This window comes from Bison bison, unplaced genomic scaffold, assembly GCF_000754665.1.
Source record: "Bison bison bison isolate TAMUID 2011002044 unplaced genomic scaffold, Bison_UMD1.0 scf7180017864484, whole genome shotgun sequence".
Classification (NCBI taxonomy): domain Eukaryota; kingdom Metazoa; phylum Chordata; class Mammalia; order Artiodactyla; family Bovidae; genus Bison; species Bison bison.
In genome coordinates, this window is record NW_011495044.1 from 4,527,451 (window position 1) to 4,553,171 (window position 25,721).

Below are 25,721 nucleotides of genomic sequence, written 5' to 3' on the forward strand. Positions count from 1 at the left end.
AAATCTAGGTCTGGAAGTCAGAGGTGAAGGAGGTCATATTTGAAGAATTCTTTGTGCCTTTGCTGGCTTCAAAATGAAAATGAGAGTGGCTTCCAGGAGCTGAAAACAGGCTGTGGCTGACAGCCAGCAAGAAAATGAGGATTTTAGCCCTACAACTGAAAGGAACTGAATTCTATCAACAATACGAATGAGCTCAGATGTGGACTGTCTACAGAGCCTCCAGATAAAAACTCAGCTTGGCCAACACCTCAATTTTGGCCTTGTGATACTGGGCCGTGAACCATGCCACACTGTGCTGGACTTCTGCCCCACAAAACTGTGCGCTAATAAATGGGTGCTGACTTCAGGGCTAAGCTGTGGTGTTCTCTTATGCAGCAAGGAAAAACTCAGCCTTTCCTTCAAGATTAAAACAAACAAACAAACCCTAAAACCAAAACTTCTAAAAGGCCAGTTGTACCACTGATTATTTTAAACAGGCAAGTTCTGTAATTACTTGAACATGCTCCTATGATAGGGATACAACTTCATTTGTAGTGATGAGAAATAATAATCACCTAGCTTGTCTAAGTATGAATTTGCTTCTGATAACTGTTTTACATTTTCCTATCTTTACTGGAGAAGACTAGACACACAGTATTAAAATAGGATATGGATAGTACTAAAATAGGATACATTAAAGGCTACAGAACATATCAATGATACAACTGTGCCTTGACTTTAGTATAAACAATCCTTGGATGTTGTCAAAGAAGTAACCCATAAAACATACCCATAAACCATCATAGATACAGGTATACAGGGATCTCTGTCATTGAGTAGACACTAAAAACAGAAACCAAGCATAGCATAAGGCTCGTCTAAATCTCCAGTCTTAGCATTAATTTATGGGGCCAAATTCAAAACACTAGGTTTTATACATAGCACTTCATTTTAGGAAATATTTATTTCTTAAAAAACAAGACAAAACTAACTTGCTTCCTAATTTGCACAGAAGCTTGCAATCTGTGTACAGTCCTTTCCTCTAAAACCTAGATAATCTATCACTCCATCATCAAGGAGTTAGTCATTCCATTATCAAGGAGCTGGAAAATACAATTATACTTTCTTCACTAATAATTACTATCCTAATTTACCAACAAACATGTCTGTATATAATACAGAACACTATTCTAGGAAAACCAGACCTAGGTTGGGGTGACTGAGGGGACAATCAAGAAACAATCTTTCCTTCCTCCAGTGGTCTGTAATGTCGATCACTATTTTCCACAAAGAAATATTGTTGATTCCTAGGAAATCTGCAGAAACAGCTAGCTATGTCTAGTTCCATAATCTTATTAAATCCCATTATTTCTCATTTTCCCTTATTTAAAAAGAGTTGCCTGAGAAGTTGTCTCCCCACTTATTTCTTCCCTCCAGTAACAATCAGCACAAAAAACATAAATTACTCACTTCAGTTTGTATAACTCTAATCAGGCAAAATAAATGCTGCTGTGTTTTAGCTATGACACCAAACTGACGACAGCGCTCCAAAAAAGTGTCCACAGAAGGGTCGATTCTTCTTTGCAGTTTACTCCAAAAGAGAGTCAATTCCCTATTTTAAAAAAGAGAGAGAGATTATGATAAAACATTTAAAGGAACTGGTATCGCTACCCCAGTTTTTCAGTTTGTGAAAGTAAGCTGACAGTAGTGTAACAAAATCTAGAAGAACAAACCATCTATATTCCCTATTTTTGCTGTTTAGTGGCCAAGTCATGTCCGACTCCCTTGCGACCCCATGAACTGTAGATCGCCAGGCGCCCCTGTCCATGAGATCTTCCAGGCAAGAACACTGAAATGGGTTGCCACCTCCCTTTCCATATTCCCTATTGCTTCCTCTCAAACTGGTTAAATTGTTAAAAAGAATCCTCCTTGAAAATTTCCCCACTTTCTTCTTTGTGCCTGGGGAAAAAAAAACAACAGAAGACTACTTCCTTTATGCTGACATTTTCAAAGACTTCTTTAGATCCCACCTTATCCTAAAAGGTTTTACTCCTTACACTGATAATTATAATGACTGAATCAAGCCCTGTTCTAGTGGGCAAGGATCATCAGGCACCACTATGCTGCTAACAAAGTGCATACAACTATGAAGTAGTCTAATGGTATATATACTTCTCCACATTCATCTCATGAGAAATCCTTTTCCATCTCTAAAATGTCATAATGCTACTTAGGCCTGTATCTTGGAATGCTTAAATATTACTAATAAAATTAGTAAAATGACACTCTTGGAAATGGCTACAATAGAAGAATCCCACAAATATACAAAGAAAAGCTTGAAAAGAATAAGTTACATAAAAGCACTGAATGGGTTCAGAGAAACTCTCAAGAAAAAGCACTAGAAACTCAAAATCATCCAGGACAGAAATGAGTTATAACGTGAATATGAAATGTGAATGCAAAGAAAGTTACTTAGCAAAATAGAAGAGAAATGTTATCATTTTCTCATATTTTTAAGGAAGTAACTGACATTTGGATATGGTAAAATTCTTACATAGATATAAGATAGGCCAGCTATGAAAATAGCTACCAGGCAAGTAATTGGGATGACTGTTCATTTTTAAACTTACAAGACTTACACATATGTTTATCTTACTAACAAAACTTTAGAAAATGGAGAATTACATATGCTCAGAGATAAAAAAGAGTACCTACTGAAATATATGTACATGAAATCTATGCTATTTGAAAAGAAAAAATCATTAAAGCTAGTGAAACCTGATTATAAAGATAAAAGGGTAAAGAATATCTACTATCTAAAATTCATCAACTAGCTAGAAGTTTAAAGTTAGGCAAATTTGATAAAGTGATAAAAGGCACGTTGAGAATTAAAATGTCTCAAAATGTTTTTTTTAATAAGTAAGAATGTGTGGGGTCTGATTTATTCCAAATTAGGTGTTTCAAACTCTGGTTATCTTAACTCCAAATAACCATGACCAAAAAAGAGAATTTCTATCATGTATTTTATATCTGTATACATATTTCCACAGTTTCAATTCAACAATTTAAAACTACTATTGCCATCCCAAACATAAAACCATGCCTGAAACCATGACAACTAGTGGATTACTTACTAGTGAGAAAGTCAAGATGTCACTTTAACCATCCATTCAAATCTACATACCAGAATAATGAACTACCACCAGCAAATTATAGTCTCCCGGATCATACATGTACTTTAATCACTATAATGATGTGATCTTTTTAAATAGACAATCATTGAAAAATATACTGAAAATGATTCTACTGTATGGATACTTCCAATGTTCAGATGATTTACTTCACCTTCAAATTAGGTCACTGCCTACCTCAAGATAACAAATTACATACAAATTTATAAAAATTGGAAAGGAAATTTAAAGGAAAAACTGGCAGACATCTACCTACCAAGTAAGAACTTTACACTATGTTTCTGCAAAGTAGGAGGCCCACGATGTCACATTGTGATCCAGAATTTAGACATTTTAGAAGCAAGGCAAAGACAACTTTGTGGAATTAAGGAATGACCACCCCCTTAAAAGGGCTCCTGGAAAGGCTGATTCTCATGACCTTTTTTCATAAAAAATGTCAGTTAAATATTAATAAAACATATGGATATCCTGGATCTGATCTTTGCCAGGTGCTAGGGACTGACCTATAAATTGGACAACATATATGGATGTTGTATGTGATGGATGGTATATCCATCACAGTCTAGTTGAGAGAGAACAGACATGAAATTACACCTGAAGAAACATAAATAATAACACACAAGATTTAAGCTCAGAGATGCTACAGAAACCAAAGGTCAACGTATCAAACACTGACTGAAAGTTTACAGTGGAGATTAAAGTTCAACTGTATGATTTTATTTTCAAAGTAGCAGCGGTAACTACACATGTGTATGTACACTGTCCCATTCAAAATGGTTACCTTTCTCACCTGCATGGCTACTCTAATTACATTACCACTGCCAAACATCTACAGGGAACTCACTCCTTCAGCCCTTCCTTGACTTTTATAGACAGCCAAAAATCTTTTGTGGCCAAGCTTAATGAATAAGCTAAGTGATATACCTTTTGAGATCAATAATATGGTAACCACTATGAAGTAGTAAGATTTACTGCAATTTGTTAAGCATCTCTGAAGGAAATTTCTAAAAGAATAAAAAAGTTTGGGCGACAAGTTACATAGTTTACCTTTCAACTATCTTCAATGGTAACCAAGCTCAAGAATGACATTTTATAAATTCTAGTATATATATGTATTTAAAAATAAATGACTGTTTTTATTATCATATTCCAACTTTACTGTTGCCAATAAAATGCCAATTAATATTTTTTTTTTCTTTTCTAGACAAATACTCCCATATAGTCCACTATCTTCAACACAGGAACATCTCTATCACAACAAAAGAATCTAATCTATTTGAACAGAATTCCTGGGATTTATTTTCCTTAGTAAAATTCAGTTTTTATGTCATGACTATTCTAACTCTAATATCTACTACCTTACCACCCACTCCCCTCTGTCCAAACAGAAGGGTGAAATAATACTTCAAAATTCTAAATTTTATATTCTATTGCCCTCTGAAATGCTTGGAAGAAGCTTACTTTTAACAAAGTCTGAAGTGATTTAAGATTTTCTTTCCTTTTCTTTACTCATTACAGCGCCTCAGGAGGCCAACAAGTGGGAAATCCCTGTTAATCCCTTCCTGCTGCAGGAGAAGAGCATTAATCCAAGACCCATTAGGGAAACAAGGGAAGCTGTATGAAGAATATTACAAGAACCATGTGACTACAGTTTAAAAAACTCTTTATAATCTGTAACACATCTCCTATGTGATTTCATGTGATTTCTTTGCACTAAAAACCTAGCTGCAGCTAGCTGATATTACTCCTTATAGGCAAAGAAAGTAACTATAAAAGAAAAGATGCCTATATTTATTATAGGCAAAGAAAATAACTATAACAAGAAAAAATGGGGGTTGCTCCCCCAGCAGTAAATAAATACATCTGCTTTACTGAGGTTAAATCTCTAATTTCTTATGCATGAAAAGCAAACAAATCCTTCTACTTGACAGTGATCAAAAATCTCACTGCTCTGCTAAAATTTCTTTTTACCTACATCATTTCTTTTGGTTGGCTAATAAAATGCCCGCAATGATTATTACAAAGTATAGTCAGTCCTGTCCCACTATCTCCTCCCTCATAGGAGATGTAACTCTAACATAGAGGAAGTGGCAGCAGAAGACTGCCACTGAGCTCTGGCCCTTGTCAAGGAAACAGCCGTATGAGCAGCCAAAACCCTGCGCTTCACTCTACGACTCTGGCCCTGAGACGGTGGGCAGCGGAAGACTTCTAGAATTCCTTCGATCCTCCACTCCCTTATCTGTACAATGATTATTATGAGGACTGGGTGAGATAATCTATGGAACACAAATAATATTTCTATACAAATTAGTAAATAAAAAGAAATACAGTAACATAAAAAATGCTAACAGTTATAAAACTTTACAAATATATACAGATGCTCCACAGGGAGATCAATAAGGGCTGAAGTATATATAAAAGGCTTTACTAGGTTTTCCTATAAACAAAATGCTTATTTCCAACTTCAAGCCATCCTTAAAAGCTCTTCTAATCAAGATGATGCAAATCAAAAAAAAAAAAAGCTGATGCAAATCCAACCAGTCCATTCTTTGCATACTACCTCCTCTCTAACACCCTGCTTAAACTCTGGTATACAGTGAGCACCTTTCTCTAATACCTTATAGTGTTATCCATACCACTAATCTGATACTTACTGACAGAGTGATACATTTTAGAGGTTTGTCCTGCTGTCCTAAATAGCTTCAATACAGTTAGGATGAAAGAACCATGGGTTACATTTATTGTTTCCTTTTTAGCAACTAAATACTCTGTATGCAAACAAGACATAAACTGAATTAAAACCAAATAATGCAATTTTGCTGAACAGTACTAAAGTTGCAAAAAAGATTACTATTCAAAAGGGTTTCCCTCTGTAGTGCAAGTTTGACCTAGAAACCTAGATAATTAGTGCGTTTCCAAATATGAGGGTGAAAGTGACTACCAGAAGATGTGAAATAAATGTAAAGGATAACAAACTCACACCTATTTGGTTCATACTGCCATAATTTCATCTTCAAAGAAGAAGATTTATATTGAAGTTAACAGATAACCCTCCATGAAATAATCAAGAGGAGCTCAGACTTTTCACTCTTTCTTTATTTTTGGACTCAATATTTTTAATTAAATGGTTTAGCTTGTAAGTGAGATTTAATTGTCATGTCATCATTTAATCCACTTAAGACTTTAAGTTTGAAACAAACCAATGTTTTACATAAACCCTAAATGCTATACTATGTACTAACAAATAAAGGGAATAAAAACTAAATATACTTACCAAGAACAATATACACTTGCAGTTTGGAGCTGCTGGGTAAGGTAAGTCGTACAAAGAACAAATGCTGTGTTATCCTGACCCTCAGATTCCAGATTACATATGATGTCTAGTATTTCCTTGCAGTCGACCTTTGCAATCTATCAAAAATGAGATGACTAAGTCAAAAAGAAAATGGTGACTTTTCTATAAACTTTGTTATATAACATGAAGCTTCTTTATGTAACGTTTTCTATCTTTGATAATTCATGAGGCAAGAATTAGAAGCGTATAATTTTCTTCTACTAATGGCTGAGTCTGCTGGAATATTTCACACAAGAAATTATTAAACAGAAGAAAACAGACACTATGAGGAAGTTCCACTGCAGTCCCAACACAGATAAAAACATTTTTGTAGAGTTAAAAAAAAAAATTACTCATGAACACTGTTACTATATAAAAGAATCAAATTATGCATAACTTCAGGTTATTTTCACCTGAAGTACCATCTTTTTTTTCCGTTGTTTTTTGTTTCTTTCTTGTTCAATTTTATTCAAGTCACTCAAGTTACAGAAAGAAAAATACCATGCTTACCCTTCCTCCCAGTAGGGCTAAAGGAGGCCTGCTGAGAAACTGTTTTAAATATAAATGCTACGGTAATATATAGTTTTCTCATATAATTAAGGAAAAAATATTTTGTATAAATGAGTTTTTCACACAACTAAAACACTTTCAGAAACACATCTTTTGTATTTATACTATTTATAGGAATCTTAAAACAAAAAACCAATCTCGGAGCAAATAAGAGTTTTCTGGGGATCTTTTTGTATAGTGGTAAAACAGGAGATTAAGACTTCTAAAGAACCTTTCTCAGTCTATTTTATCCTTTTCCTGTCTTAATAAACAGGATATGAAGAACATAATTATTTCATGATTGTGTCAGCACTATAAATGTCAATTATACTAGGCACCAACCGCACAAAACAACGATACTTTCAGGACAAATGAGATGTATTTTCAAGGCAAATGAAGCATATAGTTTAGCTCATCTCTGGTGTTTCTAAGTCTCTTATTTCATAGGTTCAGGATTATGTACATCTTGTTCAAAACTCAGCATTTATCAGTGTCCGAAACATAAATACACCTAGTAAATATGTGCTAAATGGAATAAATGAAATCCGGTCTAACCAGGGTAAACAGTTAATGTTTACAAAGTGAATCTTATTTCTGTGTTTTTTAATCTTTTCAAGGACAATCCAATGACATAATAAGCAATGTTTTAACAGTGGTTAAAAGCAATTATTGTAGAGCCAGACTGTATACATTCTCTTCCCAGCTCATAGCTACTAGCTGTGTGATCCTAGATAAGTTATATAACCTTTCAGTAACTTACTGCCTCTTTCCTCATCTATCAAATGGGAATAACAGAACCTCCCTATAGTTATTGCAAGAATTGTATGTTTCAGCACAGCATAGTGACTACAGTTAATAATTCCATACTGCTTATCTGAAATTTGCTAAGAGTATATGTCAATTATATCTCAAGTTTTAAAGATGTGGTTCATGTGCCTATTAAAGTCAGAGTTAAAGCTTTTCATTAAAAGTAAATAATAAAAAATTGTTTTCATAAAACACATAAATTTTAAAAAGAAAAAAGTGAACCTTGGGATACTAGAAAGTAATTGAAAAGATCATTCTCAGATGCAAAAATCACTTGGTGCAAATTTATATCTAATGAGTGTTGGGAGGGAAAGTTAAGTTGTTAAAGCCTAAACATAATTAAATTCAGGTTTCAAGGAAAAAAATAAAATCATACATTATAAAAATGGAATTCCATGTCCTCTACCATAGCTGAATCAATCACAAGGGTCATCTAGAGACGAAATGCCCAGAACAGAGCCACTTAAAATTGCGCTTGCTGAAGGATCAAAATAAGGATTCCACAGCAAGTAACAATAGTTGCTCCAGAGCCACCACCACCACCACCACCTACACTCCACGCCATGTTAAAGCTCATGTTGAAAACCAAGAACTCTTAAGGTTCAGTTTTTGCAGCAGTATAACATCTCCAAGCTGAGAAATAGCTCAAGAAGCTCTCTATTGCCAGGCATATACATTAGAATGGAAATAAGTACAAGCTGCATTTCTAGAATATTTTTATTCATTTCAAATAATTTTACTGTAATATCTCACTTTATCAACATGTTAAGATCTGTAAGATTGGCAAGGCAGGTGGTATTCTTACTTCACACAAAAAATGAGCCTAAGACAGACTGTTTCTTGTCTCAAGTCAACTGTGGTAAACAAAGGGAAAAACTAATCTCATGCCATTTTACTCCTAAAGGGAAATCCTTAAATTTTGAAAAGGTACATTTCAGAAATGTACAGGCTTTCATCCTTTGGAACCAAAGTGTTTAGAACAGTAACAGTGTCTATTAGGCCAGAACAGTCGCTCCTCCTCTCGCCTAACCAATCCTTCTCCTCCTCCAACATCTAATTGAAACTCTTTTTCCATTATCAAGTCTCCATTCATAGATTACTCTAGCATCCAGTGATCTGTTGCCCTGCCCTGAATTCATAGCATGTTGTCAACACTTTTAATTGGGCTGTTTTTAATTCTACTTTGAGTCAACCATTAAACTAGTGATTCACGCTGGCCTTTATCCTTTGTTATTTTACCTCTTCGCATGGTTTTACTTTGGCTCTCCAATCAGATGATGAATGGAGAAGAGCAGTCTTATAAATGATATCCAAAATCCTCTGTGCACTAAATCTGGTCAGAAGGAAAATGTACGTATTCTTCAGTCAAAGTAGTGCTATTTACTAAATACTTATGTACTGTGCTAGACATTGGGGATACAAGTCATTTTTGCCCTCATGTAACTCACAGTCAGGGATAATAAATAAGCAAGATTATAATGTATGTTAAAGACTACACTGGAGGTATACAGAGTATTTTTCAAATACCTTTTGTCAGAAAAATCTAACTGAAATTTGGGGGGAGGGATTTGAAAATAACTTCTTGGATGAAGTCACAACTGATATGTGAATTAAAAGAATGAGTAGGAATAAGCCATGAGAAAGAGGAGAGAGAAATAAGAAAATTGTTCCAGACAGGAAGAAAAAGACATGCAAGGGCCTAAAAGTGAGCATGGTACTGAAGGAACAGAAATATCTCAACATAACAGAGGAACAGAGCAGCACTGCTGGAACATCAGATCGAGCGATTCCCAGGAAGAGAAGCACTTCTGCTCTTCCAGCGTCCCAGTGCCTTCTGAGTCCGCCACAGGGTAGTGTGGCAGCCAGCCCCTGCATTGCACTAGCCTCTAGCAATTTCTCAAACTGACTTCAACTTTTCTCCAAAAGCTATACATTTCTAGTAAATTTTAAATACTAACATTCTTTTAGTTTGTGTTCAATACTGCCATTTACCTTACATTTTAGAATATGCCTGATAATGACGTTTCTAACACAAGGTCCGTAACACCCAAGCACATGCAAGCCTGTTAAGCCGCTTCAGTTGTGTCCAAGTCTTTGTGACCCTATGGACTGTAGCCTACCAGGCTTCTCTGTCCATGGGATTCTCCAGGCAAGAGTACTGGAGTGGGTTGCCATGTCCTCCTCTAGTGGGCCTTCCCAACCAGGGATCGAGCCTGCATCTCTTATGTTTCCTGCATTGGCAGGTTAAGTTCTTTACCACTAGCGTCACCTGGGAACCCAAGTACATAATTTTAACACATTTTTTTTTTTATTATTCATTAACGTGATAATTTTACTTCCATTAAGGTTTTTTATTGAGAAAGTAGCACATTTTATGGTGGGCCTGTTTAATAGAATTATTTTAACCTTCTGATTAAGAACTCTGCCTCACACACACCTATCTAGGCTATTAACACTGGAACATTCTTCTAGTCTTACTTTCCACTTTCATTTTACTAAGTAATAAACAAATCTGATTGTGTCTGTTATCTGTCCCTCCTTACAGGCTCTAAATCCCCCAAAAGCCAATACCATACCCTCATTTTGTACTTTTACCCACCACCCCCCTAAATGCCTGCTTCAGGATCACTGTTTAACAAATAAACACCAGTTAACTTTTTTTCTTGGGGTGGGGGTAAAAAGAATCTTAGTATTTTGCCCCAAATACCTGCATTTTCTTGAATGTCGAGGAAATGTGGAAATATGACAAAAAAATTAAGATGACATACTTTTTAACACCTTATTAGTAATACAGTTATATTACTTGTCCCCAGCTACTGCAATTGAAAGCACACTAAAAACAAATACATGGACAAAATATTTATCAGCTAAAGTAAATTAAAACAAAGGTCACTGACAAGATTTTGAGCATTTCAATCAGTATCTAGAAATACTTTGTACCTGGACAGGAAATAACCTTCTTATTCTTAAATATGAATCTTATTTCTGGGTTTACATTTTATAGCTATTAAGACAAGTGTAACACGCATCAAATAATTAAATCTTTGTTTACTATTTATCTTATCCACTAGAATACATGTTTCAGGAGGGCAAAAGTTTATTCCATTCACTACTGTATCTTCAGTGTACAACAGTTCCAAGCACATGAAGGAATATCAATAAATATTTGTTGGAATGAAAGATAACTACAAGATAAGTAAGTGACCACAAAATGGCAGGATAAGTGGGAAAGACTGAAAACAAGAAGCATAATGTGGACTAGAGTAAGCAAAGAAGGGTTTAAGAAAAATAGCTCTTCAGGGGATACCAGTGTCTAGATGGACAAAGGTGTAAATGACCCCTCAAAAGCTGCCAGAATGAGCAAACAAACAAATGTGAGAGTAGTCATGGCATATGAGGGGAGGAGGATTATCTGATAAAACTGTAAAGAGTGATATTTACACTTAGCTGGCACTCAGTGAAACAAAGGTTGAATTAGTAAGTAAGATTAGAGACTTAGGATGGGCTTCCCTGGTAGCTCAGCTGGTAAAGAATCCGCCTGCAAAGAGGACACCCTGGTTTGATTCCTGGGTTGGGACTAGAACCCAGTACTACCCACTCCAGTATTCTTGCCTGGAGAATCCCCAGACAATCCCCTGGCAGGCTACAGTCCACAGGGTTGCAGAGAGTCAGACACAACTGAGCGCACAGCACACAGAGACTTAGCACAGAGCTCAACTGCGTCATCAGAAGGTGTCATGAATGAGGCCATGCCATAGAGTTGTGCAGTTTCACATTACACGAAGGTAACCAGGCTAAGGAGGTTAATAGGGGCTAAAATTTAGTCAGCTTGCCAAGCCCTAAGTTCCAACATGTGGCACTTCTTCTTAGAAGTGAGACCTCTGAAAGGCAATCACGTGAGATGGGGGGACAGTGGAGCACAGTATTTCTTGCTGATTTCCATAAAAGTACCTATAGGCTAATGCTAGTGGAGACTCTAGGACATGGAATTTATCCTTTGTGTTTTATGGGGAATCACAGGTTTTGCTGTTACTGTTTCTTCTGGATATATACCTGAAAGGGATGACTGTAATTCAGCATAGTTCTTAGTTTGATTAACTTATATTTATTATATTTCTCCTGATTATAAAAAATTTATATTAGAAAATCTGAAAACATAAAAATTAGCCTTAGACCTTACAACTCAATAATAACTAATGTTAAAAATACAGTGAATTTTAATCGAGTATTCTGTCTATATACACTAACTACATAGCATGGGTTCAATACATGGCTACTGCAAATAGGTACCTATTCTAGACAAAGGCTGGATTATGCTGATTGTATATTTGTTCTTTTATCCTAATGTTCTGTTGTGACTTAAGAGTTTTTTTTTAATCAGTCCCTAAGACAGAAAGGAGAATGTAAACAGATTGTCGAGGCAGAGACAGAAGTAAGATGTGAAGGAAAAAAAGCATTGTAAAAGTAATAATAATGATGATAATATTTCTAAACCTTATACAGCATTACGTATGTCATGTACTGTTCTACAATTTATATAAACTAAATTATTACATCTACACAACAGTCCTACAATGTAGATAAACTACTGTTATCCCTATTTATAGATTACAAAACCTGAAGCATAGAGAGATTAAGTAACTTGACAAAAGTTTTACAGGTAGTACACATCCCTAGATCTACCCCAGATGGTCTGGCTCTAGAGTCCACACTCTTGGCCACTTATGCTCTATTGAGATGCTTTAAGGGGAGAACTCACAATACACTATTACTAAATAGAAAGGAAACTATATCCCCAACTGTTTGCTCTTTGAAGGCAAGGAATATGGTGACTGTTTTATGTCTAGACATTTACTGAATTGAAATGAACGGACAGTGAGCAAAACTAGCTAAGAACTTAGAAGCATCTGAAAGACTACTCAGGCTCATTCATTATACACCATGTTTTCAACCTTAAGCTTCTTCCAAACCCTAAACAGTCTCCTCAGATTTTTCCTTACCAAGATTTACCTCATAAAGTCTGATAAACTTAATGATATAAAAATATAAACGGTGCAGAAACATTATTAATGACATTTAAATATACCAGAATCAAAACTGTGTATAAAGGCTAATGTTGGAAACTCAGGTGTCAAAGACAAAAAACATAAGACTTTACTGTATGAATTTTATATATAATGGTTATATGCTTCCCTGACAGCCCTGGTGCTGAATAAGGAATAAAAACAACGAGTTGGACTTGACAAGAATAATGTCTGAAAATTCTCCTATGGCAAAGCACTTAGAAATCCTGGATAAAACACAACTAATGTGTTTCTTAAATACACAGTTGAAAACTCAAGAAAGAAGTGTGAATGGACAACTGCCTTAACTTTCTGGGTTGTTGATAATTTCACTAAGAGGCTTGGGTTTTACAAGTTGTGTTTAGATGATAAAGCTTGAACCTGAGGACAAGAAGTTGGCATTGAGCCCTTCAACATATGGTTGGAACCTCTGAAGAGCTCAAAACTCAAGAGAAAGTACAGACTAAAAAAGGGGGAAAAACAGGGATATAACAGGAAAATATGTTTGTCCATCTCACCCTGGTTCTTGTAGGACCAAAAAGTTTTGGGGAATTTTAATCTGTCCTGATTCAAACTAGAAGTCTCATACAATACTATTCTGTTTGTCTAAAAAATCCAAACTGAGAAAAACAAAATAAGAAGATTCTGGCTGGTAATATCCTTGAATCACCTGGTAGAAGCAAATGCAAAAATGATTTACAGAGATACATGCTAACCAAGGCCTATGAAAATTTTCAGACATAAAGCATTCCCTACCCCCATCCATCCCACCAAAACTGATGCTCACAATCCCAAACTATAAAAAGCACAAATAAACAAGCCACTCCAGAAATGTCACCACACACAATAAATATCAGATTTAGACTCCTGAGAATTTCAGATAACAGAATACACAGCACAAAGACTGAAACCTAATATGGACTTTGGTTGGTTTAAAAAATGAAATAAGGAACTAGGAATAAAACCACCATATGACCCAGCAATCCCACTCCTAGGCATATACCCTGAGGAAATCAAAATTGGAAGACACACATGTATCCCATTGTTTATTGCAGCACTATTTACAATAGCTAGAACATGGAAGCCACCTAGATGTCCATTGACAGATGAATGGATAAAGAAGTTATATATATACACAATGGAATATTACTCAGCCATAAAAAGGAACACATCTGAGTCAGTTCTAATGAGGTGGATGAACCTAGAACCTATTATACAGAGTGAAGTGAATCAGAAAGAGAAAGATAAATACCGTATTCTAACACATATATACAGCATCTAGAAAAATGGTACTGAAGAATTTATTTACAGGACAGGGGGACAGGGGAGGAGTAGGGTGAGATGTATGGAAAGAGTAACATGGAAACTTACATTACCATATGTAAAATAGATCACCAAGGGGAATTTGCTATATATCTCAGGAAACTCAAACACGGGCTCTGTATCAATCTAGAGGAGTGGGATGGGGAGGGAGATGGGAGGGGGTTTCAAAAGAGAGGGGATACATGTATACCTATGGCTGATTCATGTTGAGGTTTGACAGAAAACAGCAAAATTCTGTAAAGCAATTACCCTTCAATAAAAAATAATTTTAAAAAATTAAATAAGGGCAATATAAGTTTGATAATAATTTGGGGAAAAGAGACAGAGACAAAAACATGTAGGAACCTTAAATGCATAGTTAAGTGAAGGAAGTCAATCTGAAAAGGCTACATAATGTATGATTCCAACTACATGATATTCCAGAAAAGGTAAAACTATGGAGACAGTAAAAAGATCAGCGATTGTCAGGGGCATGAGAGGAAAGTGAGGGATGAACAGGCAGAGTACTTTAGGGCAGTGACACTACGCTGTGTGACTCTGCAATGGTAGATACAAGTCATTACAGGTTTGTCAAAACCCACAGAATGTGGGACCAAGAGTGGGACCTAAGATAAACTATGGACTTTAGTAAATAATAACGTATGGGCTCACCTATTGTTAACAAATTTAAGACATCAATGACAAGATGTCAACGGGCGACTCTAGGGGTGAGGGAGTACAAATGGGAACTCTGTACTTTCTGCTCAATTTTTCTGTAAATCTAAAACTCCTCAAAAAAAAAAAACACAACAATGTAATGATTAAAAACAATTTGATCATTTCAATAATTAAATTATTTATCTTTTTAGTACTGATCTTCAAGAGTTCTATATATATTCAGGATTCAAGAATTCAGTTCAATTCTACATATATTTAATCCTATATCTATTCTTGAATATATATATAGTTAGCAAATATTTTCTCCCATTCTGCAGATCAACTTTTCATGTTGTTGACTTTGACATACAAAGTTGGATACAGTCCTACTTGTTTTTCCTTTTGTCACCTGTGTTATTGGTGTCGGATATAAGAAACAACAGCATAATCAAGGGTCTTAAAGATTAATTCTTGTATTTTCTTTGAAGATGATACAGTTTCAGCTAGTACATTTAAGTCTGTGATTCATTCAGAGTTAAATTCTGCACATGGTATTAAGGGTCAAACTTCATTCTGCTGCAAGTAGATATCCATTTGTTAAAGAACCAACTATTGAAGACTATTCTTTCCACCACTGAATTCTCTTGGCAGCCATGTAGAAAATCAACTGGCCATTAAGTGTGAAGGCTTACTTCTGGACTTTCAATTTCAGTCTATTGATTTTTTTTTTCCTACACTTTTGCCAGGAAAACACTGTCTTGATTACTGACATTTTTAGTGACCTTTGAAATAAAGACGAATGAGCCCTCCAAGTTTGTTCTTTTACAAGACTGTTTGGGCTACCCAGGGCCCCTTGAATTTCCACATGAATTTTAGGATCATCTTGTCAATTTCTGCAAGAGAGAAAACAGAATTTTGACACAGGTAGCACTGAATCTGAGGATCAATTTGGGGAGTACTGCCATCTTCAAGGTATTGTTTTCTGGTCCACGAACATGGGATGTTGCTCCATTTACTTCTTTCAACAAATTTTTGAAGTCTTTAGTATACAAATGAGTCTTGTACTTCTTTTAAAAGATTTATTCCCATATTTTTTATTCTTTTTGATGCTATTGTACATGAAATTGTTTTCCTAATTATATTTTTGTGTTGTTCATTGTTAGATGTATATACATAAAAATCATTTTTGTATATTGTTCTCATTAGAATCATTTATATATAAGATCATGATACATGCAATCAGAAATACTTATACACCTTACTTTTCAATCGAGATGCCTTTTAGCTATTTCCCTGCCTAACTGCTCCAGCTAAAACTTCCCATACAATATTTAATAGAAGCAGCAAAAGCAGACATTCTTGTTTTGTCCCTGATCTTATGGAAAACCATTCAATCTTTCATCATTAAGTATAAAGTTGGCCGTGGGTTTCCACAAATGCTCCTTATTGGGGCGAGGAAGTTTTCAGCTTATTCCTAGATTGCTGAATGTTTTTAACACAAAAGTGTACAGGATCTTGTTAAATGCTTTTTCTGTCTCTGACGACAGAGGCAGACATACTTTTTGTCCTTTTTTCTATGGCACAGTATTCACATATAACCTACGGACATATAACCTTCTGTATACTTTAAATCACCCCTAGATTGTTCATAATACCATCATGTCTGTCTCTCTGTGACCCTATGGATTGTAGCCCACCAGGCTCCTCTGTCCAGGGGATTCTCCAGGCAAGAATACTGGAGTGGGTTGCCATTTCCTCCTCCAGAGGATCTTCCCTACCCAGGGATCAAACCAGTGTCTCCTGTACTGCAGGTGAATTCTTTACCCTTGAGCCATCGCAGAAGCCCAATACAATGTAAAGGTTATGTAAACAGTTGTTGGAGTGCACAGATTCAAGTTTTGCTTTTTGGAACTTTCTGGAAAATATTTCCCTGAATATTTTTAATCCATAGGTGGAGGCAGAACCTAAGGATACAGAGGGCAGACAGCACTCCTTTATTTTATATTGCTGGGTTTTGTTGAGGATTTTTGCATCCATACTCATTACAGATATTGATCTGTATCTTTCTTTTGATGTCGTTGTCTGGTTTTAGTTGTCAGGATAATAATGGCCTCAGTGCATGAGTTTGGAAGCACCCCCTCCTCTTTTTTACAAAGTCTTTCTAGAAGACTTTGTAAAGGACTGGTGTAAACTTTTCTAATGTGCTTTGCACAACTGATCAGTGAAGGTGTGGGTTTTTCTTTACGGGAAGTTTTACAATTACCTACTCAATCTCTTTACTAGTCATAGGTATGTATATTCAGTTTTTCTTCTTTTTTTTGGTTAGTTTTAGTAGCTTGTTTCATTCTGAGATCTGTCCATTTCATCTTAGCAAATCCAACATTTTGGCGTATAGTCATTCAAGGAATACTCTCATAATCTTTATCCCTGCTATGTCAGTTGTCATGTCCTCTCATTTGTTCCTGATTTTCATAATTTGAGTATTCTTTCTTCATGTTCAGTCTAACTAAAACTTTATCAGTTCTGTTGATCTTTAAAAACAAAAGCAACTTTTACTGCTTTTTCTATTGATTTTATTTCATTTATTTACATTCTAATCATGATCATCCTCCTTCCTTCTGCTTGCTTTGGGTTTAGTCTGCTCTTCTTTCCTGTCTTTTAGAGCAGATGGTTAAGTTATTAATTTGAGGTCTCTTTTTTTTTTGGCCACACTATGTGGCTTGCAGGATCTCAGTTCCCCAACCAGGGAGTGAACCAGGGCCACAGCAGCGAAAGCCCGGAATCTCAACCACTAGGCCACCAGGGAACTCCCAGGATCTTTCTTAAGACTGATATTTTACAATCAGAAATTTCCCCTAAGTGCTGTTCAAGCTGCATCCCATAAATTTCAGTGTGTTGTGTTTTTATCATTCAGTCCAATGTGTTTTCTAATTTACCATTTTTTTCCCTTCGATCAACTGCTTATTTTGAGGTGTTGTTTAATTTTCACATTATTTGTGAATTTCCCAAATTTCCTTCTGTTACTGATTTCTAATTTCATTCTATTGTGGCCAAAGAACATACTGTCTGACTTCAATCCTTTTAAATTTACCAAAGTTCGTTTTTACGGCCTAACATATTTCTATCCTAGAGAATGTTCCATGTGCAATTGAGAAAAATGTATATTCTGCTGTTCTTGGATACAGTATTCCACAGATGTCTGCCTGGTCTAGTTGGTTTACAGTAGTGCTCAAGCCTTCCATATCCGTGTTTAGTTGGTTTATCCACTACTCAAAGTGGGGTATTAAAGTCTCCAACCTTTGTATTTGAATTGTCTATTTCATCCTTCGACTCTGCCAGTTCATGTATTTTGGGGCTCTTTTGTTGCTCATGGGCTTCCCCGGTGGCTCAGACAGTAAAGAATCCGCCTATAATGTGGGAGACCTGGGTTCGATCCCTGGGTTGGGAAAAGGACATCTTTTTTGGATGTTAGTTCTACAAGGTCTTGTAGGTCTTCACAGAACTGTTCAACTCGAGCTTCTTCAGTATTATTTGGTTGGGGCATAGCCTTGGATTACTGTGATACTGAATGGTTTGCCTTGGAAACGAACAGAGATCATTCTGTCGTTTTTAAGATTGCACCCAAGAACTGCATTTCAGACTCTCTTGTTGACCATGATGGCTACTCCATTTCTTCTAAAGGATTCCTGCCCACTGTAGTAGATATAATGGTTATCTGAGTTAAATTCACCCATTCCAGTCCATTTTAGTTCACTGATTCCTAAAATGTCTATGTTCACTCTTGCCATCTCCTATTTGACCACTTCCAATTTACCTTGATTCATGGAGCTAACATTCCAGGCTCCTATGCAATACTGTTCTTTACAGCATCAGACTTTACTTCCATCACCAGTCACATCAACAACTGGGAGTTGTTTTTGCTTTGGCTCTGTCTCTTCATTCTTTGGAGTGATTTCTTGGAGTGATTTCTCCACTCTTCTCCAGTAGCATACTGGGTACCCTCACAGGACTTCCCTCATAGCTCAGTCGGTAAAGAGTCTGCCTGCAATGCAGGAGACCCGAGTTCGATTCCTGGATCAGTAAGATCCTCTGGAGAAGGAAATGGCAACTCACTCCAGTATTCTTGCCTGGAGAATCCCATGGACAAAGCAGCCTGGCAGGCTACAGTCCATGGGATCGTAAGAGTCAGACACGACTTAGCAACTAAACCACCACCACCACCGACCTGGGGAGTTCATCTTTCAGTTTCATATCTTTTTGCCTTTTCATACTGTTTCCCTGTGTATGGGCTACCTTTTTTTTTTTTTTAATAAGTGAATATTTTAAAAAATATATTGTGGCAACTCCAGAAATCAGAATCTTCCATCTCTTTGGGGTTTACTATTGTTAATATTTGTTTAGTAGTTTTCTTGGAATAATTCTGTAAAGCCTATATTCTGTCATATGTGGTCTCTGCTTCATTAGCTTAATTCAACAAGCTAAATATGTTGCCTAAATGCTGTGAAAAAGTAAGTCTACTTTTCTTAAAAAAATTATTTTTTGTTGCACTGGGTCTCTGCTACATGCAGGCTTTCTCCAACTGTGGCAAGCTATTTTCTCTAGTTGCAGTGCATGGGCTTCGCACTGTAGTGGCTTCTCTTGTTGCGGAACATGGTCTCTAGAGCATGAAGGCTTCAGTTGTTGTGGTGCATGGGCTTAGTTGCCCCAAGGTATGCGGAATTTTCCCAGACCAAGGACTGAACCAGTGTCCCCCTACACTGGCAGGTGGATTCTTTACTACTGGACCACCAGTAGTCTTTCTGTTTTTGCCGAACAGCTCTGTGTGTGTGTCGGGGCATCCTTTCAATATTACAGTAGGAAGTTAATGGCTCTTCCTTGCCCTTCATCTCCTACTTGTATGCAGCCTCTCGGTAAACAAGAGTGAGGGATTATAGCCTTCTCAAGTCATTCCTTGGCAGACACACAGCACTATACATTTGTGTTACCTTCCAGAGCACTAGGAATACATCAGAGGTTTTCAAAGTCCTCTATGGATATCCTTTATCTCAGTTTTTCTTTTTAAATTTGTCAGCCTTTTGTTACCTGAACTGGTAATTCCTCCTCAGACAAATGTCATGTGAAACAATTCCCAATGATTATTTCTGATAAGTGCCCTGGAACAGATCTTTTGGCAGAGTGGGCTCTGAATCAAATAAAAACAAATGCTGAGAGCAGAGGTTTTCGGAATGTTGCCAAACAGTGACAATTTGTTGTCAAAGAGTGACAATTCTGTGGAGTCAGGCTTTTGCTGAGTTCCACAACCATTCTGCTTCCTCGGGTGGCTGCTAGGAAGCTTACCGGTTCAAGGTTCAAACGCCACCAAGCTCACTGTTCTGACATTCATCTGTTTTTCTTGAATAAAACTTTCTAGGATTATGGTAAGCCTTTAATTTCCGGAGGTCTAAAAAAGTGAATGCCCTCCACACTCTGGTTTCAAATGCTGATAACTTGGAACTCAATTTCCAGCACCAACCTTTCCCCAAATCTCACACTGTGTGAACACTGCTGCTGGTTCTCCCTTGTGTCTTGTTCATCTCTGTATTCCCAGTGCCTAGCACAGTCCCCAGTGAATATACATTAAATGACTGGAAGGCATGCCTGTATTATTTCTTATAGTAACAATGAGAATGTACTATTATCTCAAAATAAAATGTTTTAATTTGAAAAAGAAAAAAAAAGATCACCTCAGTTGTTGTAGAAAATAAATTCTGGGGCAAGAACAGATGTTATTAGAAGGCTTTCATGATAATCAGTGAATTAAACACCAATGGTACAAGAGGTAGTCACTGGCATGAAAGAATGTGCGTTTAGACGACTTATTTGTCTTCTTTAGTTATCATCACGCTTAGGCTACCAGGTAAACTAGTATTCTGGCCAGTGGCATTACTGTAATATTTTAACATTTACCTTTCTCTAGAATGATGGTTTTCAATCTAGTATTCTCCTGATCAGTTCTGGAGTATAAGGCAAGTAATTTGTTCCTAATGAAGTGAAACGGAGTGAAGTCACTCAGTCGTGTCCGATTTTTTGAGACCCCTACCAGGCTCCTCAGTCCATGGGATTTTTCAGGCAAGAGTATTGGAGTGGGTTGCCATTTCCTTCTCCATTGTTCCTAATAGGAGATCTTAAAAAAACAAGCTGGTAAATGTTTCTTTCAAAACAGAGACAAAGTGGATTTAAGGTTATCCATATAATGAGATCTCTCTCACTTGCATCCCTGAGTAGGAAAAAGGGAGGAGTTATTCTTAGCAAGTCTTCATGTCTAATAACCCTGAGTCTACTTTGGGAGAATTATTCATCAGGTTCATAGACATTACCTGAAAAAAAGGCTGTGCTTCTAAAAACCAGGTTTCTTTTAAACTGCAGCAATGCCACAGACCAACACTATGCTATTAAGTTGGTCATTTGTATGTTTCTTGAAGAAATAAATGGTCACTGATGCTTCTGATTAAATCCTATGGCTTAATCCTATGAGTATCTGAGAGACACCTGAACTGTCCTACTGAATTCTTGAAAATGACTGTGTCTGACTAACTCTCCATAATGATCCCTACAGTGTAATCATGTATCAACCAAAATACCTACATGTAACCCATGAAAGTGGCTTCCCAAGTAGCTCAGTTGGTAAAGAATCTGCCTGCAATGCAGGAGATGTGGGTTCGATTCCTGGGTCGGGAAGATCCCTTGGAGAAAGAAATGGCAACCCACTCCAATAGTTTTGCCTGGAGAAAATCCCATGGACAGAGGAGCCTGGCAGGCTACCGTCCATAGAGTCACAAAGAGTCAGACACTACTGAAGCGACTGAGCACAACCCATCAAAGTAACAGTAAAACTGAGATCCAAATATATACTGAGGTCTAGGAAGAAGTTTCTTCAAAGTTAGTTAAAAGAACTCTGGGGGACTTCCCTGGCGATCAATGGTTAAGAATCCACCCTGAAATGTAAGGGACATGGGTTCGAACTCTGATTGGGAAGCTAAGATTCCACACACTGCAGAACAACTAAGTCCACAAGCCACAACTACAGAGTCTGTGTGCAGCAGCGAAAGATCCTGCATGACACCACTAAGACCCAATGCAGCCAAGTAAATAAAATATTAAAAAATAAATAAATAAAAGAACTCTGCTTTAGGGGATAAATATTTAAATTGGCAAACCTTCCACTTCTTCATACAATCTACCTTTAGTGTATTTTCTGAGTGTACATCTTATTCACCATATGACCATAAGGTTACATGAAGTAAATTATCCAGATTTTAATTACACACTTTATTATTCCTCATTCAGGATCCATCTTAATCTTATTTAAACTGCACCCGGAATTTCTATGCTCTTGTTTACTGTTTCTTGTATTCCCAAACTGAATTCCCAGTGGGTCCCGTTTAAATGTATTTGCTCTGTTTATCATTTATATACCTAGTGACTATGTTAATTCCCAACAGTGTTAGACCAGTGAGTAAATCAGGTCCTGTTTGTCTTTGTCTTTTCCTTTTCCCATCAAGAGAAGAAACAAGCCTCGTAACTACATCAGACACTGAAGATGTAGTTCACTCAAGGATCAAAACTGAACCCCTACCTTATCTGTGCCAACAACTCTGCAGACAAATTTCTTGCTCTTCATAGTAACAGAAGTGCTTCATGTTTAAAACAGCTTTATCCTTTATACTATATGTGGAAAACTTGATCTTTGCAAAGATTCTCTTTCTCAGTAATAAAAATATACAAATTCTGGCTTTGAAGCTGACTCCATCAACTAATCTTAATTGTGCCTGGCTAAATCTTCCCCAGCAGAGGTTTCCCATTACATACACCCATTACTGTGATACCCACAGGTGCCAACACATAAGTACTTTTATTCCCAGCTGTTGCCGAAGTTAATTTGACTCTTCTCCTGAACTCAGAAGAAGATGGCAAATGTATATGTAACTTTGCTGCCTTAGAACATATGCTGATTTTAAACTCCAATTAATGAACATCAAGTGATTCACTGGTCTTTTTCCACAGTAAATTTTTAAGATTTCTTTAATTGTGCTCTCACTTGCAAAAAATAGCATCACTGGATAAAAGACTAATTATGATGGTACCAGTGTTCCTTTAAAAATAATTTTACAAAGTGTGCCAAATGTTTTCACATCAACATACTTAACAAATTAACCCCAATCATTATAAAAATATTTTAAGTTGCACCTATACATAAATGTATAAACATGAATGGAATGAAATACCACCAAAATGTTTCCCATGAGAACATGACTCATCAATGTTTACCAACTAGTAATAAGTTGTACAGAGCTCTAAAAAGAGCTGGCCAGAGAGTCAGGAGATCTGAGTTCTGGCCTGGGCTTGGACTTAATAATTAGCTTAATGAAGGTAGGGCCTTGGAAACACTACCTCTTGGCCTCAGTCTCACCATTGATAAAACATGGAAGGTTAAACTAAATGATAATTAATGGTTGTAACACACTAGGAAATCTGAATCTTGCATAACAAAAGTCAGCAAACATTTTTTGTAAAGGGTCAGAGAGAAAATATTTTCAGTGCTGCTGGTCAAATGGTCTTGGTAACAGCTATTCAGCTCTGCTACTGTGGAGCAAAGCCAGTCATAGATAATAAACCAATGGGCGTGACTGTGTTCCAGTAAAACTTTATTTACAAAAACAAACAGCAGGGTGGATCTGGTCCACAGGCCATAGTTTGCCAGTCCCTGTTGTAGAAAAACCAAATCATACTTCCAATAACCCAGTTCCTCATATTCTCAACAAATTTGTTGATATTTATATAACCTCAGGAAGAAATCCTATTTTCTTGCCTTGTTATTAATAAACCATGAGAGATTCGGCACAAAGTGTCCCATATTCTCCCTTCTTTGCCATTTTTGTCAGCAGCAGAACACTCCCTTTCTTCCAGTCTCTCAAGGTCTCATGAGTCTCTTGAAGGGATCTCTGTACATTATCCTCTATTTTGGTCCTGTCAGCAAGTCCCATTCTTTTTCCTCTTGCTAACTCCAATCTCTTCTCCTAAATCTATTTCTGTCTATGCTTCCTAAAACACTGTTTCAGTCATTTTACTTCCTATGTTCAAAACCGTTCTAATTTCTACTGCATCAAAAGTTCAAATGCACTGCCATTTCCGAGGCCTTTCTTTTCCCTATCCAACAGGTCTTATTACTTCTCGCAAGACCTCAACATCCACGCTTTTCCCCAGACAAGGTGTTCTCTAGTGGTTCCCTACAAAGTGCACGTTCATTTCTGTACCTTTACTATCAGTTATCCCTAAACCATTCTTTTTACCTACATAAACCCCACCATTATTTCAAGGTCCAACTCAAGGATCAGTTTTTATAAAGCCTTATAAAAGGCTCTACACCACTCTACAAAGATATGCTCTCCATTTCTACATAATCTCAGGGAACTATCATATAGCTAAGTATCTACTACTGTTTCTGGCAACCAAACAAGGCCATACACACACTTTTGTATTTGCCATTGCCTAGTGCAATGCTAAAAACAAAACAGGTTTCAAATAAACAAAGTCTGAGAGATTAAAGGAAAAGTAGTTATTACAGAAGAAGAATCAAATCCAAGGTCTCGCAATTTTGGTTCTTCTGAATTCTTTTGGCATGTATCAGGTGCTGAGACTAACCATTACTCCATCTTACTCTGATTAAGCTTCCCAACACACAATATTGCAGCTGTTATTAGAGGCAAGCAATCTTCCATCTCCTTACCCTTCCCAACATTTCAGTGGCTTTGTAGTACAGTCTGAAGTCAGGGAACATGATACCTACAGCTTTGTTGTTCTTTCTCAAGACTTTTGGCTACTTGAGATTTTTCATGTTTCCATACAAATTTTAGAATTCTTTGTTCTAGTTTTGCTAAAAAATGCCACTGGCACTTGATAGGGTTTGCACTGAAATCTGTAGACTGCCTTGAGTATGGTCTTTTTAACAGGAGTAATTCTTCCAATCCAGGAACACAGCGTACCTCTCCATCTGTGTCACTTTCCGTTTCTTTCATGAGTGTCTTACAGTTTTCCTTTTTTTTTAGAATAAAACACTTTATTTCTTTAGGTCCATTTTAGATTCACAGCAAAATTGAGAGAAAGGTACACAGATTTCCCTCTTAGCCCCTGTCACTGCCTCCCCCATTATCAGCATTCCCCCACTGGAGCATGACATTTGTTACACTGATGAGCCTACTTGACAAATCACAATCACCCAGAGTCCACAGTTTACATTACGGTTCACTCTTGGTGTCGCACATTCTATGGGTTTGGACAAAGACACAGTGACATGTTTTATACATTATGTTATAGTATTATGGTATTATACATATAATATAATTATGATACATTATATTATCACACAGAGCAGTTTCAGTTCAGTTCAGTTCAGTCGCTCAGTCGTGTCCAAATCTTTGCGACCCCATGAATCGCAGCACGCCAGGCCTCCCTGTCCATCACCAACTCCCGGTATTCACTCAAACTCAACGTCCATTGAGTCGGTAATGCCATCCAGCCATCTCATCCTCTGTCATCCCCTTCCCCTCCTGCCCCCAATCCCTCCCAGCATCAGAGTCTTTTCCAATGAGTCAACTCCACATGAGGTAGCCAAAGTACTGGAGTTTCAGCTTTAGCACCATTCCTTCCAAAGAATCCCAGGGCTGATCTCCTTTAGAATGGACTGGTTGGATCTCCTTGCAGTCCAAGGGACTCTCAAGAGTCTTCTCCAACACCACAGTTCAAAAGCATCAATACTTCGGTGCTCAGCCTTCTTCACAGTCCAACTTCACATCTACATGT

General features: G+C 36.8%; 1 protein-coding gene across 1 annotated transcript in view; it reads right to left on the reverse strand.

Annotated features, from left to right (window-relative positions):
• RLF (rearranged L-myc fusion) overlaps window positions 1-25,721 on the reverse strand; it is an 81,460-nt gene that overhangs the window by 8,324 nt on the left and 47,415 nt on the right. The window contains exons 6-7 of the mRNA XM_010862724.1: window positions 6,445-6,581; window positions 1,450-1,591 (exon numbers count right to left, since the gene is read on the reverse strand). Of these exons, the coding sequence (XP_010861026.1) occupies window positions 1,450-1,591; window positions 6,445-6,581 (279 nt within the window). The remainder of the gene's footprint in view (window positions 1-1,449; window positions 1,592-6,444; window positions 6,582-25,721) is intronic.